The 10,000-nt window shown below is 45.5% G+C and overlaps 1 protein-coding gene across 5 annotated transcripts in view; it reads left to right on the top strand.

The window, feature by feature from the left end:
• LOC135104432 (inhibitory POU protein-like) overlaps positions 1–10,000 on the top strand; it is a 134,971-nt gene that overhangs the window by 114,269 nt on the left and 10,702 nt on the right. For all 5 annotated transcript variants that reach the window (XM_064011849.1, XM_064011848.1, XM_064011846.1 and 2 more), the window contains 2 exons: positions 5,218–5,402; positions 8,726–8,887. In XM_064011849.1, coding sequence (XP_063867919.1) covers positions 5,218–5,402; positions 8,726–8,887 — 347 coding nt within the window. The remainder of the gene's footprint in view (positions 1–5,217; positions 5,403–8,725; positions 8,888–10,000) is intronic.

Below are 10,000 nucleotides of genomic sequence, written 5' to 3'. Positions count from 1 at the left end.
GATTTTTTCTTTCCTTTGTGAATGCGGCTGCAGTGAGGGGGTGGAGGAGGGGGAGGGAGAGGAAACGGAACAGGGAGGGAGAGAAGGGGAGAAGGAAGGCAGGGAGGAGGGGAGGCAGGAGAGAGGAGGGAGGGCAGAGCACGCACTGCGCCTGCGCATACAGAATAACTTTCTTCCCGCAGTCATGAAAGGCATTAGTGAAATTATATTAACCTATGCACGGCGTCGGGCCCCAGACATTCTCCAAGCTTACCATTTAACCGCCGGGAGAAGTTTACGCTTATGCCCAAAGTCCGTGGCGGGGATAGCCGCGCCCAGCACTGCCAAGGCCGCCCTCCCTCCCGCCTCCTTGCCGCCCCTCCTCCTGCTCCTCTTGCTCCCGCCCCGACCCTTCGTCCTCCTCCCATCACTCCCACGTGGGCGGTGATCCTCGTAGGGACAAAAATCGAGGCTGGAATGTGGTGGTGCAGCGAGGAAGCGAGTGACACGAGACAGGGTCGGGAAGGAGGAGGAGGAGGAGGAGGAGGAGGAGGAGGATGTGGAGGAAACAAGACAAGGAGGAAAGAGAGAGAAAGAAAGAAAGAAAGCCTGTCCACGGGAGAGGCTGAGAGGGAGGGAGGTGTGGGAGGGGGAGGAATATATACAAACATGAGTGGAAATTTTAGCGAGAGGGAGGAAGAAAGGGGAGGAGGAGGTGAGGAGGTGAGGTGGCGGCGGTCTTGTGGCAACGCTGCGGTGGCGGGAGGCTCCGAACAGCAATTTGGTGGAAAGCCTGGCAGGACAACATGCTTAGGAGAGGTCTATATGGAGGGCCCGGGCGTGGCGAGGGACCCCCACCACCTCCAACCCTACCAGACCCCACCCACTACTCCCCACCCAACCCAAACATCCATGGGGTGGGTGGGGAGGAAGAGGTTACGAAGGTGCAGGAAATATGGGGAGGAGGGGGATTAGCAGTAAGAATGAAGTGAAAGAAAGGAGAGGTAAGAAAGAAAGAGCACTAGAAGATATGGGGAGGAGTTGGGGTGGTTATGGGGAGGTTATGGGGGAGGATAAGGGAGGTGGAAGAGGTTTAGAGGGGAGAAAAATTGTGAAGATTAAACTTTTCTCAAATGAAGGGACATTGGAGGAGGAGGAGGAGGAGGAGGAGGAGGAGTAATAGGGAGTGGGTACCTGTATGGGAAAGTACTCGTATAAAGGAGAACTGTATGGAGGAGGGGGTAGAGGGGAACGAAGGAAGGGACGGAGGGAGGGAGGGAGGGAAAAAAGAGAGAGTGTAATGAAAGGAGAGGTGAAGAAAGTGTGTGTGTGTGTGTGTGTGTGTGTGTGTGTGTGTGTGTGTGTGTGTGTGTGTGTGTGTGTGTGTGTGTGTGTGTGTGTGTGTGTGTGTGTGTGTGTGTGTGTGTGTGTGTGTGTGTGTGTGTGTGTGTGTGTGTGTGTGTGTGTGTGTGTGTGTGTGTGTGTGTGTGTGTGTGTGTGTGTGTGTTTGGTGGAGATGGGAATGAGAGACGAAGAAGCAGATGAGGTTGTTTTTATATGCTGCCGGTGAGGAGGAGGAGGAGGAGGAGGAGGAGAAAAAGTAGAAGTAAATAGTGGTCTGAATATGATGAATGCGGCAGCAGTAGTAGTAGTAGTAGTAGTAGTAGTAGTAGTAGTAGTAGTAGTAGCAGTAGTAGTAGTAGTAGCAGTAACAGTAGCAGTAGTAGTAGTAGTAGTAGCAGTAGTAGTAGTAGTAGAAGTAGTAGTAGTAGAACCAATAGTAGTAGTAGTAGTAGTAGTAGTAGTAGCAGTAACAGTAAGTCACACTAAATACTGTAATCATGAATGCTGTAGTGACTATAGTGGTGGTGGTGGTGGTGGTGGTGGTGGTGGTGGTGAAAAGCCGATTATAGTGAAGAGACAAGAAACACACACACACACACACACACACACGGACAAGTGGAGACCGTCTTTCCTTCACACAATCATAAAACGAGCACGAAAGATCAGGAGGAGGAGGAGGAGGAGGAGGAGGAGAGGACATGAGTGAGAACGAGAAAGAGAGGAAGATAGTAGAAGAAGCGCGTGATGAAGACTTAAGGAAGAAAAGAGGAAGACGGCGATGGATTAAAGGAAGAGTGCGAGGAAGGAAGAGGAAGAGGACGAGGAAGAGGAAGAAGAGGGTGACGGAGAAAGACGCACTAGCAAAAACTCTCACAGGTGAAATCAACATTAGTAGTCGAGACGGAGAAGAGGAAGAGGAAGAGAAAAAGGGAGAGAAGGAGGACAAGGAGTAGGAGGAAGAAAAAGAAGCAACAATAAAAAGAAAAAAATCACATGAAAAGAGGAAGCGAGTATCAGATACAAAAGGAGAAGGAAAAGAAGAAAATAAGAAGAGCAGAAAGAAGAATAAGATAAAGAACAAGAAGCAACAAGAGGAGAAGGAGGAAGAGGACAGAAAAGAAGAAGAGGTGACGAAGAAAGTGATCGTGTTGGATGCGATGTAACGATAGTGAAAGAGAAAGAGAAAGAGGAGAAGGAGGAGGAGGAGGAGGAACATGGTAAAGGAAGGAGGAGGCAGTAGGGATGCGCGCTGGTGGTGTTGGTGGCGATGGTGGCGGTAGCGGTAGTGGTGGTGGTGGTGGTGGTGGTGGTGGTGGTGGTGGTGGTGGTGGTGGTGAGTGTGTGGTGTGATGGCCCTGGAGGCACTAGCGTGGCCCCTTGAGTGTCCCCCAGAGGCCCAGGTTAGCGGCCCCGCCACCCCCTGGGACCTGTAACACACGTGACCTGACGTCCTCCCGCCCTCCTGCCGCAGTAGAATGTCTTGTCTCCAGCCGAGTAGATGTGGAGGAGGAGGAGGAGGAGGAGGAGGAGGAGGAGGAGGAGGAGGAGGAGGAGGAGGAATGATGTTGATGATTCTGATGCTGCTATCCTTTGCGCCTCACTACTACTACTACTACTATTACTACTACTACTACTACTACTACTACTACTACTACTACTACTACTACTACTGATGTAAGCAATCTTTATTTGCTTCATTTTATTCCTCTTCTTTACTGTCTATCACATAATTTCTTCTATACATCCTCATTTTTTTCTTGAGCATTCTTGATTTTTCATTCGAATGTTTTTTCCTTCTTTTCTTCTACTTTTCTTCTTCTTCTTCTTTAGTCTTTCTTTTCTTTTACTTCTTCTTCTTTTTCTTCTTCTTCTTCTTCTTCTTCTTCTTCTTCTTCTTCTTCTTCTTCTTCTTCTTCTTCTTCATCTTCTTCTGCCTTTCTTTTCTTCTTCTTCTCTATCTTGCAGTGTTGCATGCAATATTATTGGTATTGAGGACGAGTTTTTTACCCCCTTTCGTTTTTTACTGGGAAGAAGAGGAGGAGGAGGAGGAGGAGGAGGAGGAGGAGGAGGAAGATTTTGCAGGAGGCTCCCATCAACACCCTCATCACCACCGCATCGCCAGAACCTTCCTTATCTGCCACGCCTCCACCACATCCTTCTGCCCCTCCTCCACCCACGCCCCCTCCCTCTCTCCCACAACGCCCCGCCCTTAGGCATATCAATCGTGCTGTGCGGCGGACTCCATTTCCTCTTGCTGTGGTAGACTTCGTGATGTATTGCTGCGTGTGTACTGTGCCTACTAATTTACTGCTTACTGAAGGGGGAGAGTGTTTTCTGTGTTTTTTGCTGTGGTAAAGAGAAGAGGGTGACTTGCTGTGGAATTCTACTGACTAATAAGTTGATTCTTGGTTGTCAATACGTGCTTTAAATTTGCTATGGGAGACACAATTATTACTCTGAATTTACCACGGGTGTCCAGAAGGTTTCGTGCAGCTCAGGGCGTCTTAAGCAACTACTGTGGGAGGGAGGCAAGGGAGGTGTTGGTTAGTCTCCCATGAAAACTTGCTGTGGGAGTTCTTAGGAGAGGCGTTATTTTGTCCCTCCATTTTTCCTTCCCTTTTTTTTCATCTCGTCTCCTTGTGTCTCTCTCCTTGAGGGCAGCGCAAGATGGCTGCCGCGGCCTCCAAAAAAGGGACCGTTGCATCCTCCTTTTTATTACAGTCTGGCGAGGGGAGGCCCGGGGGGAGAGGGGGTTCTCTCCCTCCCTCTTCCTCTCTCCCTCCCTCTCTCTTTACTGCTGTCCTTCCCGGGGTGTTTGTGGCGAAGGGAGGGGAGGATGAGGGAGAGTGAGAGAGAGTGAGGGAGAGAGGAGGAGGCATAACTTTACGTCCGCGGCTGTTTGTGTGGGAGTTGCCGTGTATGTCTATGTGTGTCTGAGAGAGAGAGAGAGAGAGAGAGAGAGAGAGAGAGAGAGAGAGAGAGAGAGAGAGAGAGAGAGAGAGAGAGAGAGAGAGAGAGAGAGAGAGAGAGAGAGAGAGAGAGAGAATGTACCTTACTCAAAATTATCGCAACTGTCGATCTACAATTTTATCAACAAACCGTACCATTATGTAGCAAGATTCTACATCAACATAATAACACCAAAGCACGTTTTCTTTCACCCAGACTAACATATCCATTACTACATCAATGCATTCACACCATCATAATCATCGACACTCCACATCACCATCCCATCTTCCATCCCTTCCCTTCCTCTAAACACTTCATCACTAATACCACCACCACCACCACCACCAGCATTATCACCACCACCATCTTCCTTCATTTTTCTCCTCTCAGAAGTCTCTAATATTTTCTTTTTTCCTTGCTCCTCCTCCCTCTCCCTCTCATGCCTCCTTACCTCCCGCTACTATTTTTCCTTCCCTCCTTTCCTTGCCTTACTCTCTTCACCATCATCACCATCTTCATCATCTTTCACTCCACACCACATACCACATCACCACACCACCACCCTAAAGAACCATCATTCTTAACATCACCACCACATACACACACACCACACACCAACACACCAAAACCACTCTCCTATCTCCCTAATCACCACCATCACCACACACACACACACACACACACACACACACACACACACACACACACACACGAACAAACCAAAACTCCATATTTCAACCTCCATATAGCCATCCTTCTCCTTCACCACCACCACTTTCAAATACCACTCAACCATCCTTCTCCTTCACCACCACCACTTTCAAATACCACCATCTCTTTCTTTTCCCCCATCACTACCAAATTTCACCCCACACACTTCTCTCACTCGTCACCACCACCACCACCACCACCACTCACCACCCCATCTCCCTTTTTTCCCAGATGGGCCACCACAGTATGGACGGCCTGGAAATGCTGGACCCCATCTCCTCCTCGTCCATGACCACGCTAACCCCAATGAGTGACGGTGGCTCCATGCATCAGCTACACGGCGCCGTCTACACCCACAGCCCCATGAACTCAATGATGCCACACCCAGGCCTCACGCACCCCCACATGCCTCTCGGGTAAGCTGTAGAAGAGTGTAGGGGGATGTAGCAATATTTAGTAAGGTTATAGCAGTATGGGAAGGAATAGGTGGGTATAGGAAGGTGTAGGAGAGTGTAAAATGATGTTATAGAGTGTAGCAACGTGTAGGAGGGTGCAGGAGGGTGTAAGAGTGTAGAAAGGTGTAATAGAAATTAGAAGAGTGTAGCAAAGTGTTGCAAGGTGTAGGAGGGTGTAGGCAAGTATTCAGAGTAGGGTAGGTGGGAAGAGAGAGAGAGAGAGAGAGAGAGAGAGAGAGAGAGAGAGAGAGAGAGAGAGAGAGAGAGAGAGAGAGAGAGAGAGAGAGAGAGAGAGAGAGAGAGAGAGAGAGAGAGAGAGAGAGAGAGAGAGAGAGAGAGAGAGAGAGAGAGAGAGAGAGAGAGAGAGAGAGAGAGAGAGAGAGAGAGAGAGAGAGAGAGAGAGAGAGAGAGAGAGAGAGCAGGGGTTTTATTAAGACTGCGCCCGCGAGCCATGCGCATTGCCTGAGGGAGGGAGAGAGAGAGAGAGAGAGAGAGAGAGAGAGAGAGAGAGAGAGAGAGAGAGAGAGAGAGAGAGAGAGAGAGAGAGAGAGAGAGAGAGAGAGAGAGAGAGAGAGAGAGAGAGAGAGAGAGAGAGGTACAAACAGCCAGACAAACAGACAGAGACATAGAAAGACGTGACAAAAAAGACACTCATATGTACATACATACATACATACATGTACATAGATACATACATACATAGATACATACATACATACATACATACATACATACATACATACACAAACACAGTGAGACAGACAGTTAAACAGAAAATGAAAAGGAGAGAGAGAGAGAGAGAGAGAGAGAGAGAGAGAGAGAGAGAGAGAGAGAGAGAGAGAGAGAGAGAGAGAGAGAGAGAGAGAGAGAGAGAGAGAGAGAGAGAGAGAGAATATGAAAGAGGAAGATTAAGTAGGGAGGAAGGGAGGGTAGTTAAATGAAATGAGAAAGACAGTAGTGAGACAGGGGAGAGACACACTGAGGTATAAAAGAGATTATATGGATGGAGGGAAGGAAGGAAGGAAGGAAGGAGACAAGGAAGGAAGCAGCGAAGAAGAGAACATTATGAGACTTAATCGGGAAGGAAGAGCAGGAAGCGAGGAGAGAAAAAAAGGGCGCTGGTTTGTTCTTAAAAATTTCGGGTCCACCTTCCAAACTGTAGGAAGATAAGGAAAATGATAAGGAGGAGGAGGAGGAGGAGGAGGAGGAGGAGGAGGAGGAGGAGGAGGAGGAGGAGGAGGAGGAGGAAATCACATATATACCTGTCAGAATCTCAGGTAAACAATAACTAGCTAATTATGAGTAAGAAAAAATAAATAAAAGGTGATAACATGAGTATTTTGGAATAGAAGGAACACGGAAGACAAAAAAAAAAAAGATAAAAAAGAAAAGAAAAAGAAAGAAAATCAACACAAGGGGTACTGCATTAAAAAAGAAACTGTACAATACGCATCTTACCATCACCAAAAAAAAAAAAAAAAAAGTGAGAAACGCACAAAAATATAAGCGAAGACTAAGAAAATGAAGGATAAACAGGCCGCTTCTCTCTGGCCCCTGATCCCGCGGGAGGGGTTCCTAGTTGTCCATTCCTGTTCCTATTAGTCCTCGTATGTCTGCAGGTGATCACTCGTACTCTCCGTCGCTAGAGTATGATGTGGTACTGTAGCAGTGTCAAAGGTGGTGGTGGTGGTGGTGGTGGTGGTGGTGGTGACAAAAACAACAGAAATAATAATAATAATAATAATAATAATAATAATAATAATAATAATAATAATAATAATAATAATAATAAATGGCACAAGAGGCGGCACCAATTCACTTATGGCAAGCAAACGGCGACTTTTACAATGGAGAACACAAACTCGATCAATATTCATTAAATACAAGACGCGGGAGGCAATGAAAGGAACCACTCGTCATTTTAAATAAATACAAAATACTCATACGACACATTTAAAGACATCAGAGTGAATTGGAGATTAAATCAGATAAAAAAATAAAATAAATAAATAAAATCTGAGAACACACATTTGTTTTTTTAGATCGAATTGTGATGAGTTTGTTTTTCTTTTTTTTTATTGTTTTTCATGTGGATTTGTGTTTTCATTCTCTCTCTGATGTGCATTTCTTATTTTTTTTATCTATTTATTTATTTTATGCATTTCTTTCTTTCTTTCTTTCTTTCTTTTGTACAAACGAAGACAGTTTTACACTTAAGTCCTTTTATTTCTTTTCCTCGTACTTGGTGTGTTTATTTATTTATTTATTTACTTATTTATTTATTTATTTATTTACATTTTGTTGTGCAATCGAAGACAATTTTTTGCACTCAATCGTTTTCACTTCTATTCCCCGCACTTGATATGTAACATCAGAAAGATTAATACTATATAATTTGAAATACGTACTCATAATGCTACACTCGTCCATCACTACCTGGGCTCAACCGTGACTCCTGCTCTCCCTTACGTGACAACCTGCGGCAGAGGAACATCTTGGCACAGAGGAACATAAAGGACCAACCCAACTATCACCACCCATCACCACAGCACCTATTACCCTCCGATCACGACCCATCATTCACACTACCTCCCATTACGGACTTTTCACCAGTTGCCTATCACCACCAATTACTCCCTCTCACCACCCATCACTCTTCATCACCACCGCCATCACGACGAAGCGAAGCGGCCATGAATTACTCTGGGAGAAATATATAAAGAATGGTATTATAATGATGATGATAGTGGTGAAGGTAGAGGTGTTGGTGGTGGTGCTGGGCCTGGTGGTGGGTGATGATGATGATGATGATGATGATGATGATGATGATGATGATAATAATAACAATAATAATAATAATAATAATAATAATAATAATAATAATAATAATAAAAACGTTACCCAATACAATGTTCAAGGACTTTCTGCCGACGATAGCCACCATTACGTATGCTCCTCCTCCCTCCTCCTCCTCCTCCTCCTCCTCCTCCTCCTCCTCCTCCTTATGAAGACACCACGCCTCGCCCCGTGTCGCCGCGCCTCCCCTCCGTGCTGAGTCTAGACACGCGATTCAGACTGACCTAAATTGAAGCCCCGGTGTCTCTTCCTCCTCCCCCACCCCCACACACACCCACACACACACACACGGACAGCCAACAAAAAACACGACCCTTTATCATATTGCTTCGATAAACTGAGTGGAAGAAAGAAACACTAATCCCTAATTTCCTCCTTTCCCTTCCTCCCTCTCTCCCTCCTGCTCCTCCTCCTCCTCCTCCCCGCAGCATGCACGACACGGACACAGACCCCAGGGAGTTGGAGGCCTTCGCTGAGCGGTTTAAGCAGCGGCGCATCAAGCTCGGGGTAACTCAGGCTGATGTGGGCAAGGCGCTGGCTAACCTCAAGCTGCCGGGTGTCGGGGCACTCTCCCAGTCCACCATCTGCAGGTAAGCACTGACCGACTCCCATTCTTAGGACCGTATTCTGAAACACTTCTGCGCCGCACCTCCACTACTTTGAAAAGACACTAATTGAAGCTACACGGGTTTATTAAGGGTATTTTTATGGTTCTAGTCACAGATTAACAAGATTTGTGCTTTCTTAAAAGGAGATGCAGTCCTGAGAACACGGTTAATCATTGCTGCGGCCTTTGAAAATAGTCGTGGTGAGAGAGCGAAGCGTTTCAGAGTACGGGCCTTAAACGCTTGGCTTTCTCATTAGGGTCGTTTTCAAAGGCTACAGAGATGAAATACACCTCTATTTAATCAGTCCTTACAACAAACTTCCACTCTTAAACGCTTTGTTCTCTCATCAGAACTGTTCTCAAAGGCCACAGCGGTGATTAGATTAACGTGGTTGCCAACGTGCTCCTTCCTTTAGTCAGTCTTGTACTTACGATGGCTTTACAACAGACTTCCGTTCTTAAACACCTTTCTCTCTTCCACTAAAATTATTTTCAAAAGGACACAAGATTATTAATCAAGTTTTAGTGTGTTCTTCTTCATTGATGATGTAGAGTTCTTTGTTAAACTATCACTAAAATCATGAAAACACTCTTGAAATCCCTAATAACTCTTCTGTTAGTCTCTTAAACATCTAAAAAGTAGATTTTCTAATGTTTTCCCTATTGATGGTACAGAATAATTTGCTTAAACTGTCACTAGAATCATGAAAACACTCTTGAAATCTCTAAAAAACTCTATGTTAGTCTTTTAAAAGCAGTTGAGATAAGACGCTAGAATATTTGAGAATACACGTACTTGGTCACCGAGGTCAGCTCTGTTCCTCCACCAAAGCACAATTTTCAAGCTGTATGTTGTCGCTTAGTTTTCTTATTTTTTTTTTTATTATTTTTATCGTTTTGTCAACACTTGCAATGTATCTCTCTTTCTAGTTGTTGTTTTTTTATTCTAAATCTTTTTGTTAACACAGGCAATGTATCATTATTTTTTCTTGCTTTTACTTGCTCTTTTCCTCAACAACAACAGCAACAAAACAAACAACCAAAACAAACAAAACAATCCAAGCAAACCAAACCCAGCAAAAAACAACAAAACCAA

The sequence above is a fragment of the Scylla paramamosain genome, chromosome 10 (genome assembly GCF_035594125.1).
Source record: "Scylla paramamosain isolate STU-SP2022 chromosome 10, ASM3559412v1, whole genome shotgun sequence".
Classification (NCBI taxonomy): Eukaryota; Metazoa; Arthropoda; class Malacostraca; order Decapoda; family Portunidae; genus Scylla; species Scylla paramamosain.
This window is presented reverse-complemented; position numbering and strand designations above follow the sequence as displayed.